At 46.8% G+C, this 14,716-nt stretch overlaps 1 protein-coding gene across 1 annotated transcript in view; it reads right to left on the bottom strand.

Moving 5' to 3' along the window:
* Window positions 1-1,166: 1,166 nt before the first annotated feature.
* The window catches only part of LOC126533420 (methionine synthase-like), a 47,748-nt gene continuing 34,198 nt past the window's right edge, over window positions 1,167-14,716 (bottom strand). The window contains exons 25-32 of the mRNA XM_050180583.3: window positions 11,357-11,432; window positions 10,446-10,601; window positions 8,499-8,692; window positions 7,587-7,717; window positions 7,045-7,111; window positions 5,749-5,850; window positions 4,825-5,028; window positions 1,167-3,063 (exon numbers count right to left, since the gene is read on the bottom strand). Of these exons, the coding sequence (XP_050036540.1) occupies window positions 2,983-3,063; window positions 4,825-5,028; window positions 5,749-5,850; window positions 7,045-7,111; window positions 7,587-7,717; window positions 8,499-8,692; window positions 10,446-10,601; window positions 11,357-11,432 (1,011 nt within the window). The 3' untranslated portion in view covers window positions 1,167-2,982. The remainder of the gene's footprint in view (window positions 3,064-4,824; window positions 5,029-5,748; window positions 5,851-7,044; window positions 7,112-7,586; window positions 7,718-8,498; window positions 8,693-10,445; window positions 10,602-11,356; window positions 11,433-14,716) is intronic.

Raw genomic sequence — 14,716 nt, 5'->3', positions numbered from 1 at the left:
TGACGTCACTACGAGAAAGCGGCAGAGGCGCTGAGTTTACAGAGTAGACACTGTAACGCTGCTGTGCTGTCAAGACACTACAAAAGCGAAAGCCCCGAATCTTAGGACTTCAAACCACGCAGGACTGACAGAGTGTCGTTGACACATGGAGCCGCGGATATCACATTCGAACCGTGCTGACGACGTTCCTTCGTGGCGAATGAGAGAAGGCAAAGGATTACCAGCGTCTCTCGTGGATGGTTCGACAGCAAAGTGTATCTTCTTTTTCCGCTTGCCGACGGCCTGGTCGAGCTGCTGCTCTTCGTCGGCCATTTTTCTTCTTCTGCCTCTTCCTCTTCTTATCACTTGTGGGGATTTGGGGAATTCGACGCGCCATTGCGCGGGCGCATTTCACCCATGTCTGCAATCCTTTTTGCCACGTCGTCCTTGCTCCGAACCAGTTTTGGCGGTGGCGCTCCACTTGCGCTGGTTCGCGGTGAGGGCGGAGCTAGTGACGTCACGGAGCGGTCCCTGGTGGCTACTGCCGTGACGGTAGCGACTCTCTTGCTCCTTGGGACAGCGCCTGGTACGTACATGCTTCCTCTCGTCCGCCGACACCTTTGTGACTAGGACTGAGCTCACGCACGGTGCCTTTGCCCGTGCGGGGAGCGCGTACCTCGTGTTGTTCCTATCCCGACGCTAAGCCGAAGAACGGGTGCCTAGTGCTCGCGCGAGGTCATACCACGCCGAGCCGCACTCATCGGAGGCCCAAGCCGAAGGAGATTGCCCGAGCTCTCGCGAGTTGACCCATCGGTTATCGCGAGAGCAAGTAGCATAGCCGCCGGGACTTTTCCTAGCGGCGCGTCCCAGCTTGAGCCTGTGCTCTCGCAGCGACGTGCTACAGGCGCCCCTAACTGTATTTTCGCCCTTGGTGCGGGACCCCTTTGGTTCCCCGCCGTCCCGGGACTGGGCGTTCGTGCAGTGTTGGGTGCCGTTGGAGACAATAAACGGTTTCCGTCAATTTAGGGCAATACTGTGTTCTTGCGTGCGTCGCTCGGTAGCCCCTCGTGGCCTGAGCTCGCGCGCAGCGGCGCTAGAGGCTGACGGCTGACGCGGCCCTGTGGCTCGCTAAGCTCGAACCCGCGGTGGTCGGTACTCCTGTGAGACGCTAAGACCCCACACACTTCACTGTCCGGGACTCTACACTGCCTGTCATCTTCATCTATTAAAGAATGCATTCATATGTTTTTGTTTTCCGACATTTTTTTTTTTCAAATAACGACACTCGCCTACTATATACACTTTAGTGGCCAATAAACGGCAGGTAAGAGCAGAAACGGGTTTGCCTGTGGGGGAGCGTTGGCCAACGAAGCTTCTTTATCGAAAGTGGCACCACCGCATTGCGGACAGCATAGAGTTTCTCATTATGATATAGTGAGAAACTCTATGGTGGGTGGGATAGAGTATGGAGTTTAAGTAGCAGATACAAGCTTTGTGGACGGAAGGTAGGGCGCACTTTGCACCGCCTCGACCGCGTACAGCGCCAAACGTTAAAAGGCAACACCGGCGTTTTTTTAATCGTATTGAGATATTGTCGTCTTCAAATGATTGGCGGCCGTTGCCCCGCAGAAACAAAGGAACCAGCTTCGTCGTTCCTGGGCGAACTGGCGGTGTACACTCTGACATCACAAACACATGGCGACAAGTAAAAGCATTCATTCGTGGACGTAAGTCGGGAACACGCAACCAATTCTTGAAATTCATTTTCAGGAAGACTAAATGACTTGCGGTCATTCCTTTTGGCACAGATAATCAGAGTGCAAAAGAGAACGAATATTCAAAGTTTAATTAAGGTCACTGGACATGGAAAGATCGCCAGAGTTGCTCTTAAGGGTAACGTCAGTAAACCAGGTATGAGGAGAAGCCGAGTGTGTCTCCAACCAAGTACGTATGTCACATTTGTCTTCCGCTAATCCTCTTCTGATCTACCTAACCAGCGTCGCGTAGCGGGAAGATTTTCGGCGGGCCATGGACCGGTACACACTCCCGCTCCTTGTCCATAACTGGCTGACGAGACATGCGTAGCATTCGCTGCGCAGCGAGTAGTTGGTGCGACGCTGCCGTAAACGGTAACTATTAGGAAGTGCAACGTCTGTGCTTACAAAGGGCAACAGATAACCTTTATTTCTTTCCCTTTCACCTCTGTAGGAGAACCCCTTAATTCGCATCACGTGCCAGCTTAGCGTGATTCCGGGTTTCTAGGTTCGTAATGTATAGTCTGTAGTCTATAGCAAAAACGTTTCGGCCTCGGCAGAACGACGGGAAGGCATCGATATCCATATATTGAAAGCGCAGGAAACATAGGGTCTACGTAAATACGAAATTTCTGTTGAAACATGAAGAGATTTCTTAAGGGCATGTCTATGTTGCTATAGTGATACGTTAAAGAAAGCGGAAATGTAGTTCGTAAGTCACCACTAGTGCAGTGGTTAACTTATAAACCGACCGATCGAGTGAGTAAAAAAACGACTATGTCGTTAACCGACACACTAACTGACTGGGTGAATGCTTACTTCGAGTGAGCGAGCCAGGCAGCCAGCCAGCGAAGGAGTGAGTGATTGAGAGTTAATGACTGAGTGAGCAAGAGTGAGTGAGCGAGTGAGTGAGTGAATGAGTGAGTCTGTGGTAGTGAGTGAATGAGCAAGTGATTGAGAGTGAATGAGTGAATCAGCGAGCGAGCCAGCGAGCGAGCGAGGATTGAAAGAAATCAGTCTGAAGATGAACAGTTGGCTGATGGACACGTGGGTAGGTGACTAGTGAGATAGTGGCAATGAACTGTAAACATATGCGTTCAGATGACAGCTCATGCATGCATGCTACACAATCTTATCCCCACACTGAGTCTCCGTTTTAGCAACACTTGACTTCTAGCCGACAGGCGACCACTACACTCGGCTTCGTAACAAGCCGTTGATTCTATGATCCAGCGGTCTAATCTATGCCTCAATCTGTGTCCAGTATAGGGCCCAACCACTTTCGTATTTCGTCGAACGTAGTGCCTTTTCTTCTAGCGTAGTCTTCAACCTGAAAATAAAGAAAAAGACGAAAGAATGCAGCCATGAAATTTTTTAGAGTAACTCTTGGATATGTATTTCAATAACATCACTGCTTGCGACTTACGAGGAGAACAAGTCCTGTAGATTTCTTTCTTTTCGCGTATCTGTTTGTCAAGAAAGCACTCTCTTTCACTGAATAAGCGTTTGAACGTTGTGTTTAATATTGTGCACTTGCCGCTTTTGTGTGATTCTTGCTATTTGTAAGTATTATTTGTACCTTGTTCTTTCATCTCTCACTCTATGTTCTGGAGCGGGAGTGCGGGAGGCCAGTCAAGCGGCTAGACTGATCTTTGATTTAGGGTACTCTCTCCCATATGCCGCCCTCGCTAACTTGGTGGTGGCGATAAACTTTATTGAAAGGGGGAAGGGTAAAGAGGGACGTGGCTGAGGGATAGGGCTCAAGTAAGGCCCTGGGCCTGCTTGGCCTTTTCCGCCCAGTCCACCAGTTCAAGTTGTCGGTCGACGTCCCCGGAACTGAGCCAGGCTGTCCAGTCAGTCTCGCTGCTGACGGGGGGATGAGAGAACGGGAGCGAGGTGCATTCCCACATTATGTGTGTGAGTGTTCCTGTTTCTGAACAGAGCCTACATTTGTCGCTTTCCCTGCCCCCTGTGATTTTGTTAATGTATTTTGGGTGTGGGTATGTGCTTGTCTGAAGTCGCCGAAACGCGACTGCTTGCGCTTTGTCGAGTTGCTTGGCCGGTGGTGGGAGCGCGCGACGCCTCAAGCGATACCGATGGGCTATTTCATAATAAGTCTCGCAGGGTTCCTCGTGTCTCTCCTCCTTATTCACGCCGTCCGCATCCGCGGACCAGGCTTAATCTAAGTAACTTAATCTAACCTAACCTAACCTGACTGTGTTAACGCTGATGTTGATTCCTAAATACATGTGGCACGTACCAACAAAAAGATTGTCCACGAATCGAGAAATGAAGTGATTAGCAACAAATGTTAACCAAATCTGCGTTATCTTCGCGGTTAGCGTGAATTACAGCGTACACCGGGACAAGGACAGGAAATAACGAGGACAAGCGCTGTTGCAGTTGACCTCTAGTTGGTTCTGTTGTTGGCGTCACTGTGGTCGCAGTTCGGGAAAAGTGAGACCTACTGTGAGGGATCTGCGAAGAACGTGGTAACATATGGAAAGAGATAAAAAGTGTCGTCAAGTACAAACTAAAATACTCGCTCTTTTGAGAAATTACTCGAACTTTCACCCACGTATTCTCAAAAGATCCTCCACTCGAAACTCTCATTCCTCCACACTCAACCGAGGTTAGCACTGCATCGCTACGCTTCGACTGCAAAAGACACCACTTTTCTGAAGAATTGGTTTAACGTAGAGCAGTGATCACTATACACTCGAGGCTCGACGCTGCCAGCAATTTCCTCGAGCCGAGGTGGAGGATTGAGGGAAGAGCGTTCCGGAATACGTTCCTGGAGGATACGGGGCTATCGTGTAACTTGTGAGTGCGCCGCCTGCCTACCACTGACAGCCAAGGGCTCCGAGACAGCCTGGACCTTCTCTCGTTTTTCTTTCTTCTTTATTTCCCCCTCCCCTTCAACAAAGCGCCCAGTCGTGCTCCCCAAAAGGGTTGCAGGAAATAACACGTCTTCCCCTTCACAATCTCTCTCTCTCTCTCTCTCTCTCTCTCTCTCTCTCTCTCTCTCTCTCTCTCTCTCTCTCTCTCTCTCTCTCTCATTCTCTCACAAACGCGTGCGCCGCACACCCACCTGTTCGCGCGTGACGCGACCGACAGCGAAGTAAGCGGCCTGCGGGTGCGCCAGGTAGAGACCGCAGACGGACGCGGCAGGGCGCATGGCCAGCGTGTCGGTGAGCTCGATGCCCACGGCCCCCCGGACGTCCATCAGGCGCCACAGCGTCAGCTTTTCCGAGTGGTCGGGCTGGCAAGGGTAGCCGGGCGCCGGCCGGATGCCCTGCGAATCGGTGTGGCCACTTCGAGGACGCCGGCGATGGCGCCGCGTTTCTGACCGCCGCGTCTCGAGACCAACAGTCACGGAGAGAACACTGTCCCAATTTAAATGATTAGAAATGAACGTCAAACAGCCCCTGTCTTGTTGCTATTTCTAGTTTGTTGTTGTTGTTGTTGTTGTTGTTGTTGTTGTTGTTGTTCAGCGAAGACGTGGCTCATACCCACTGGGGAATTGCCCAAGAAATGAGTGGATAATTCCAAGCTAAAACCAGAAATACGTCTCTGGCTATTTGGCTGTTGTCGTTGCTTTCTACGTTACTAGGTTTTAACTTCATTTAAATGCAACAAACCTCGTCAAACTCGGTGCCGTGGTTGCCGAGAAACGTCATTTACTCATTCCCATGTGTGTATTTAGAGCGCGCTAAAGCTTCCTGCTAAAGCTAAAACTATGCGAAGCATAATTTTGGCTGAGGGCCTCATTAAAGAAATGGCATAAATTGGCAAACGAAAGAAAACTGAAACACAAGGTCAACAGATCCCGTACCTCTGCACTGAACCTAAAAAAAAATCATACTTTATCTAGACAAGTGCCAGTAGTAATGAACCGAATATGACCATCAAAACCGTCCCGACCATGCTGTTCAGATGCTTTGACGTTGATGGTGTGTGTGCACACGACAACTCGAAGCAGTCGGGCGATGGATGACCTGACCAGCTCACTTGCCTTGTATCTGGCTGAATGCAGCTCCGCTTGCTCCAGCGCTTCGTGCGGTGCGTAGCCCCAGTAAGTTTTCCTTACTTCGACGTGTAACATTTCAGCGAACGCCTGAAACGGCAGATTCACACGCTGAGCGACACAGTCGAAGCCGAACATATACACGGCACGTACAGTCAACCGCAAAAGTTTACGGGACGCAGGATCTGCCAAGAAGCTGAGTTCTCGCGAAGCGTGGTCACACAGCCTCGAATTAAATGCTCCAGCATGTAGTAGCCTTCGCCACCTACACAGTGATTGATTAACTACGAAGTGTCATGCCTTAACAGTGCAGGAATTCACATTTGAAGGGGAAACCGCATCCCGTAAACTTTTGCTGTTTACTGTACATATCAGAAAGCAGTCATTAAGAGGAACTGGTCGTGACTGTGCACAGCCTTATAAAACACGCCATGATGGTTTTCAATACTCGTTATTTCCTCCATGTATTAATATATGGAATGACCTTCCGAACTGCACTGTAACAGCACAAAATGCGAACGAGTTTTATGCTCAACTAGAATTGTATTACGGGCAACGGGATAATTAAGAATTGATCATGCTTAATGTGATTCTGTGTATACTGTGTATACTTGTTCATCCTCCCTGTAATCCTCCCTGTTTTATATATATATATATATATATATATATATATATATATCGATCCCGAATATAAAGCAAAATATTCTCTATATCGAACGCGCGAAACTTACTGGCCGGCTACGTCGCACTATATCGTCAATGTATATATCTAACACCCGTCCGCTGGCAACGCCATCAAACCATTGAAAGTGAGGAGTTGTCTCTCCCGACGCCTCAGGAGGCCCTTTTCTGCAGTGTAGGTGCTGCATCACTACTGCGCTGACGCTAAAGTAGGCAGGCCGGATCACGTCTACAGGATCTCGGGCATCGGGAACGTCATTCATATAGCAACGCTCAGAAACAGCCGAGGCAAAGGCGGAATTCCTGCCCAGTACGCGCGAGTTTTGTTTTCAGTAAATCAACTCTTCCCCCGCATGTTTTCTTCACTAAAGATGAGAAGACTTGCATCTATAACTGACGCATCAGAAAAGTTAGTTTAAGCTCGTCATAAGCGAGTTTGGGTATATAAAATTACACGATGTCTCTAACTGTATTTAGGGCATAAGCCTGTCGCGGTCACCGCGCGTTTACTTGTGCTACTGCGCTTTCGTGTTACATTCCTGACAACGCAGCCGGTGCAAACCCAAAGTATCAATCTCCGAGCAGTAGTCAAACAAAAATTACCTCTGCCAGTCTGTCAGCGAGGGCCTCTATCATTATAACCTTGAAATCGTCGTGGTTCTTTCGGAAGCTGGAATAATGAAAACGTAAAAACTTAAGGAATGAAAACTCGGGTATCTTCAAAGCAATGAAAAATCTACCCAAAGAAGGACACGGCACGTACATATCTGAAAGCAGTCACTAAGAGGAACTGGTCGCGACAGTTTTGCGCTCCCTGTTTTATTGTTGACGCGTGAAGAGCAGAGCTGGTAGTCAGAGAGAAGTTATATTGCTCTAAAACTGTTTGTAACAGCAGATTCCAGCCATTTGCGACGACTGACATATTTATTATTATTATCGGGCAGACCAATGGCAAATACCATTTATGAAAAAAAAAAAAAGAACTGTGAATGCTGGCCCAGGGCCAGTGTACACAAAATGATCTGAGGCTAGAATTTATCGAGAGAGAATATTCCAGGTAATCCTCACGTTGGACACGTCACTAGCGAAGACCACTGGCCAATGGCGAAGAGCACTTACGAACTAAACGCATTGTGAATGCATACCTAGCGCACGCTTCCTCACATCCGAATCCTGCGGACACTGCGAAGAGGCCGACGTAGTCTTGGACGTCGCTTTCCAGGGGCGCCACGAAGTCAGATAGGCAGTAGAAGGGCGAAGCCTTACTCTTCGCAGCCTGGTAAACATACGTGTATAAACGTAAAAAAATGTTGGTAAAAGCAACGAAAAATGTGCAGGACCCGTAGTACCAAAAATCTCTTACAATATAATTGTTCCTCAGAGAAATTTTCGGGCAATCTTCAAGCTGGAAACCTCATTATGGCAGGCTGCACGCCAATAGTTAAGAGGGCTTACGAACGAATAGCTTCGTGAGTTCGGCCTGACCTAATTCACAACTTCCCTCGAGACAACGCAAATTTTATGACGGTGCACATTCTTATATTTTTTACTAGTGACCGACACTCTCTTCCCTAAATCATGGAAAATATATCTTAAACAATGCTGATTTGTGACCTAATGTTACGTCAGGCCTAAAGTTTACACAAAACGAAGTAGAATTGGCGGGAGCCAGAAATGGCTTCTTAAAAAAAACGTAGCTTCTGCGCCTGGTGTCATATTAACGGCATGCATAACATGGCGCCTGGCCTTTAAGTTGTGCATACATTGCCTCTAAAATTTTATTAACCTCGATGCTTCTGTCACGTATCACGAGAAATAAGCAAAACCTCCAAGCTCGCGAGACGTTTGGTGTTATTTTGGGCAAAACTGGCAAGTCGTTTCTGCAAGAGCCCGTAACGTGGAGGAAGGTTCGTGAAAGGGAAAATCGTCCTCTCCACCGATGTCTAGCACGAATCTGTGAGCGCGAATTACCTCTAGAAACGTGAAAACTGCCAGCTGTATGTGAGCTAGCATGCTTAACGAGCTACAAAGGGCAAAGCAACCGTCGAAAAGCGCACCTGCTGTCGAAGTCCAAACAAAGTGCCGGCGCTTTGTCTCCCGGGAAAGCCGTCGTCTGTGTACAGGAAAATGTCGTCGCCGACACTGTTTGCTGCATAAAAACCCACAACACCACGAGCTTGGAGCATCTTGCGGTCAACGATTTCGGTAAGCATCTGATTCGCTTCGTCAAACAACCTCTTCGCTTCTTCGCCTGAAAAAAAAAAGAGAAAGAGATATTGAAGCTGCTTTTTTTTTTTTTTTTTTTGCTATTCTATCAGTTCACCTCAAGATGGGATGTACGAAGTGCTAGAAGCTAGCTTTTCCAAAGTATTAGGTTGTCCTACATAAGACGGCAGACGTCGCCCTCGCGGCATTTGAGGTAAGGTTAGGTTTGGAGACAGCGAACGTGTAGTAACGAAGAGATGCTGCCGGCAACAGCGGTATCAGATCGCGCGTACCTGCTTTATTTCCGCTCCTAGGACGACGTCCGCCGTCTTAGTCTGGTAAAAAAAAAAAAAAGGGAGATGCGTGGGAAAGCGCACTTTCAGAAATTTTCATATCCCCACAACGCTGAGAGGTGAAATGGTGTTCCGTGTGTCTCGCGAAGCCTATCCTGGCCAAAGATAGGCCATACATTCCACAAGCAGGTTCTTGCCTAGCGTTTGAATTGTCCTCACTGAGCTCCTGACCCAAGATATTGCACCGTCTCCAACTACTTCTACTAGCAGCGCAGGCGATCTCGTCATTGCATTCCCGAACGACGGCTTCTTTGAAGTCGAACACAGTTACAACGAATAGGCTTACGCGTTAGAAATAGTCCAACATATCAGGCAATTTGATATGCCCAAATTCGTTCAAGACAAATTTTAACGAAACTGTGGCGCGTTTCTTACATACGGGGTTTTCATCCCCAATAGAGAATAAAAGCAAGAAAACGAACTTAAAACAATATAACGCAAGTAGCTTTAAGGCGCTGACAGTGCACTCCCAGAGTTCGTATATACAATGTTCATATCCTTATAAAGGAGTTAGATTAACATGACTATTGGGCAGCAAATTTTTAGTGTTTGGTTTAGAGAATGCTTCCATGTATGTGGGTTCGTTATTCTAGTTCGACTGTAACAGAAACCAATCTCGAAGAACTTTCTTCTGCGTTCTGGAGGCGCTGAATGCGATTGCAAACTGCGGAGGCGACGTCAAGTCCGCGATGATAGAAAAATTACCTATTTTTGGAGCAGAGTTACTCGCTTCGATAGGCTGAATTATGTGAAGAACAAGATTACTGGTGTTCAGCTATTTCGAAAATTCACCGGCGATTACGATACTCCCTCATGCAAAATTTGAGCGGAGCTCTATAGGTGTTTTGATATCGCGATACATTGACTTGCGCGGACAACCTATCTCGTGCGGCACGTTGCAAATGGAGCAAAGTGTGGCGCAACTGCCTCGCTAATCGGGAGATCGCGAGAGGCAGCGCGTGGGCGAAGCGTGGGCCCGATTCATAGCAACCGCCGCAGACAGACATCCGATCATGCAGCCCTTTGTTTCCACATATGGAATCGGTCGACGCGCTCGCCGCATGCCTTATCAATGGCGTCATCGGTGAACAGACGACGGCGTGCTATTCTGGTGTCATCTTCCACACGGTCGTCGCCGCAGAGCCTGTCTTGTGCGGCACTACGCTTTTCTTCTCACGCTTTCGCCATACGTACCCTCCTCCTCCGCTTTCCTCGTCGCGCTCTGTTGGCTCTCTCCGCTATCGCCGTGTTTCCCCCAGTAGCTCTATCAACGCAATGTACCGGCTCTCTAATGTACAGGCTTTGTAAATAGTACATATTTCCTAAATAAATTATGCGCTTTCAGAATTTATAATTTTTAGTGTTTTGATAAAACTTCGTGAGGTAACTTTGTTATAAACAGCGCTATGTGTTTCATTGTACTGTTTTTTGCAACGAACGACTCACCCACGTCATCGTCTTCGAAAATCTTCGGGTACCGCTGGTTCGGGTATTTTCCTTTCAGCTGCCACACGTCGAAAAACGGCTTCCAATCGATGAACGGCACCAGCTCTCCAACGTCGACGTCGTGGAAATTCTTCGTGCCCAAGAACTGTGGCCTTACTGTGCATTCGGGAACTTGCATGCACTTAACTTGTACTTGTACATGCACTTAACTTGTACGGACGAAGCTCTAACCCGCACATAGTACCATAGGCTTGAGAGTGTCAGCCAGCAACCCCTTGCCTATGCAGAGGTTGGGGAAAATTCCTTGAGAATGCAGAAGAAATTACGAGTGCACGACACAGGATGCTTCACTACATGGAAGACTGTTGAGATTGTCTGGTCTGGGTTACTTACGAAAAGAAATTTAGACAGTCTTTAGATTGTCTGTGGACTTAACGCGGTCAGTTTCGCTTTCATATGAACTTGTCCTTTCTGCACCATAAACTTCTCTTCTTTTTAACTTCCTGGCTTTCCCAAGGCATTTCGTTCTTTCTCTCTCTCTCTCTGTCTCTCGCTCGCTCTTCCCGCTTTTCTTTTTCTGCTTTATGGACAATCTACAAGTTCTCTATAGGTGAAAGTCTGTAGCCTGTCTATTTCATTAGCTCAATTGTGGCACACAGACTTTCGAACGAGTTGTTTGCAGGTAGACACCAGTCAAAAAAAGTGTAAGCCCATTGATCTACAGAATCTCGACAATCTGCAGATATCGCAAAGAGAGAGAGAAAAAAAAAACGAATTAAGTGATGAAAGAACGAAACCTGTGTAGACATAGACTGTCTAAATAAACAATTGGAGCGTTAACGTGACACAAAGCCTCATGTGAGCTTTAGACCATCGTCAACGCCGTTTGAAAGTGATCTGCTGATTCATACTTGGGATGAAGTCAGTGTTCCAGTTCAGCCGAAGTCTGTTCTGCCTGGCGTATTCCAGGGAGACGTACTTTCTTTCCTAAGGGAAGGAAGAAAGAAAATACGGATGGATTCTTGAGGAATATTCATAATCTGGTGAGCTTTGATGGCGAAATGTTTAGAAATAGAAGAGACGCAACTGTTAGGTCGAGGTGACAGGTTAGTGGCTGTGTTATTTTCTTTGAGTTGCGAATTTTCACAGTATAACGATTGTAGGGCGTTTTAGAATATTTTCGCATACATAAAGAAAGGATGCAGAAATTTGATACAGCGTTACTAATTATAGCTAACCCGCCGTGGTTGCTTAGTGGCTATGGTGTTGGGCAACTAAGCATGAGGTTGCGGGATCGAATCCCGGCCACGGCGACCACATTTCGATGCGGGCGAAAGGCGAGAACATCCGTGTACTTAGATTTAGGTGCACGTTAAGGAACACGAGGTGGTACAAATTTCCGGAGTAACGGCGTGCCTCATACCCCTAAAGTGGTTTTGGCAAGTAAAAACCCATAATTTTAATTACAGCTACGAGCTGAATAAAGCGTGCCTAATTATTCTGCAAGTTTGAAGTGACGTTACTACTGACCTCGGTATAGCGACTTCAGCTATCGCATTAACTACGTATGATTACAAAAATGTTCTACGATACCGCAACATTTCGAAGCGTATTGTTCTTTTATTTTCGAAAATCTGAAATAAATTGGGAGTAAGCCTCGGTTATGTAAGCACTAACAGTGCTAAAGTCACCATAATTATTTAACATTCAGAAAGCCGTGTATGTCATACTCGCAAATGTTCTAATCACTGGTGTGCAAAAAACATTGTTCGTACGTCAATACGGAAAGTATCATTTCTTATGTTGGCATAAGAACCTTTTTCCGTTTACAACGGTTGTAACTTTGAACATTCATTCATTCATTCATTCATTGTGCTTTAGATAGCCTTAGTGGATAGCATTAGATCCAAAAGTAGGCGGGAGGGGGGGGGGGGGGGCAATATAAATCAACATAGCTGTAACTAGTTACTAGTATACGAAAGAAAATCAAAATCTAAATTTTGGAATGCAAACGGAGCATATAATTTATATATATTTTGGTAAACTCAAACAAATGCAAGAGCAAATAAAAAGCTGTATAATTAGGAAGGCACATATACAGAACACACTATTTTTTAGAATATATAAGTGTAGAAGTTTTCACAATCCATTGCGTTAAATGACAGCATCATGCAACCAGTGAGCAAGCGTAAGATTATACAAGGCACTAAGAATCTGCCTGAGCCTTTCATGTTTCTATAATTTCGTCCTCCAAGTAAAGAGACATATGATCGTGAGGGAGAGGGGTGGCTTCCTAAGGAATCCTGGAGAGATTTGCCTGGCGCTCTACTCCGGATGGGATGATTGAGAAATGAAAACGATAAACACAGTGCACGTCACATACACACGACATGCACAAAAAAGAAACAGCACAATACGCAACATAAAAACAATTCAAATATCTCGTTTAAGACTAAGCGCCCTATCAAAAAAAAAAAAAAATACAGCGTGTCTATAATCCTACATGATCCTATAGGATCGTGTATGAAATCCCGTATGCTCTCATATAAACCCACACGATTGCACAAGATTATGGTACGCGGTCTTTGGGTCTTTCACAATAGGGCGGCCGAGGTTGAAAAAGGAGAAGCAGGTAATGAAGTGAGACAAAGCACGGAACAATTTAACTATTATTTAATTGAAGCTGTCTGTTTCATATGGTCATACCTGAAAAAAACAGTCGAGCCCCTCGGCTCCCTTCATTCTTCTCGCTTAATGAATAGCGAATGCCTCGATTTCATTAGCCTCAGTGGCACTAGGTGCCAAGAGGTATCAACCCTCGTAGGTGGTGTTATACGAGGATTTATTGGTCAGTTATTAGCTGGATCCTATGTTCACGTTCTACGCGACGCCTTCCCGGTTGAAAAGATGTGCCACTGCCATAGTCGTAAGTGGATCTTGCTGACACTTCGAGAGCTAACCTTGAACGCATAACACCTAACCTAACAATGTTTGCGGGAGGACGGTTGCCACAGTAGCCTATAACGCTAGAGCACCATGGCACGTAATGCAGAAGGTGTGGGTTCGGCTGCCACTTGCGGCGAGTTATACATCCGTCTACATTCATTTCCCTCTTTTTCTTATTATTTCTACATTTCAACGAAGTGTAACAGCTAATTTCCTCTATGCTTCGCCAGCCTTTTATTTTTTATTTTTATTAAACATGTGTGTCAGCAGAAGTCTGCATCATGGGTGATGCCCGCTATCGTTTCCTTCTTAGACAAACAGTGCGTAGCAAAGACAGGCCGGCTTAAACAAACAAATCAGCAAACAGGATCGACAAACAGTACATAGTAACGAATAGGCCGGCTCCAAACACGCACATAAATAAACGAGATAGAATATCAACAGAACAGCTTCACTGTCTGTTTGCCTCACATATGATTTTGACTCACTGATACTAACGTATCTCGGAAAGGTTAAAGGTGCCTTCGTTGGGCGAGACGCACAGGCAACCCTCGTGAGACCCTTTGTGCAATAAAGCGCACATAGCCTTCGATGTTCCTCAAACATAACTCGTAAATGACTGCGTAAAAATATTCGTTCCGGATATAAAGATGTACGCATGCTTAACTGCATACGGAAGTGACTTAGTGCTAGTAAGTGGTCGAGAATTTTTAGCACTAAGTTGATAGACAGCGTTCTGTCGTGGCAGAGAACGAAAAGCACTCGTGAGATGCGCTTAGAATACCGCGATATGACGTAACAATCCAGAATTCAGCGTTGACACACCGACCCACCTCACGACATACAGCTCCATCTTTGCGTTTACGCAAAATAAAAAATTCACGCAGAAACTCCTCTGGGAGTTGTCTAACTATACGTAAGCATTGTGCCATTTTTCCCGTCTACACGCAACCTGGTGTAATTATCAATGTTATCAAACTCGCTACGACCGCTATAAGCGACAGCGCTGCGGCGACACGAACTGCTGCGGACGGCGGCGCAAGGTCAATTGATGAGGCAAGGAAACTATTGCAGGTGGCGGCGCCAGGTGCGCTGGTGAAGTTCCGATCATTATACGCAGTTATCACTCTTCAGCATCGAACCGTTATCAACCGTAATCAACAGTACTCCGGCGACAGCTGCGTATGGCATGGCCGCGCGGGCCCTGTTTTGAAAGCGATCTGCGATGGGGACAGAGTGCGCCGAGTGCTGATAGCTTCGTGTGCGCTGTGTTCTGGCTGGTGAGTTCGTGTTGAAAAGAGAGGCAGCACGAAGGTGAAATCGAT

This window comes from Dermacentor andersoni, chromosome 7 (assembly GCF_023375885.2).
Source record: "Dermacentor andersoni chromosome 7, qqDerAnde1_hic_scaffold, whole genome shotgun sequence".
Lineage (NCBI taxonomy): Eukaryota > Metazoa > Arthropoda > Arachnida > Ixodida > Ixodidae > Dermacentor > Dermacentor andersoni.
This window is presented reverse-complemented; position numbering and strand designations above follow the sequence as displayed.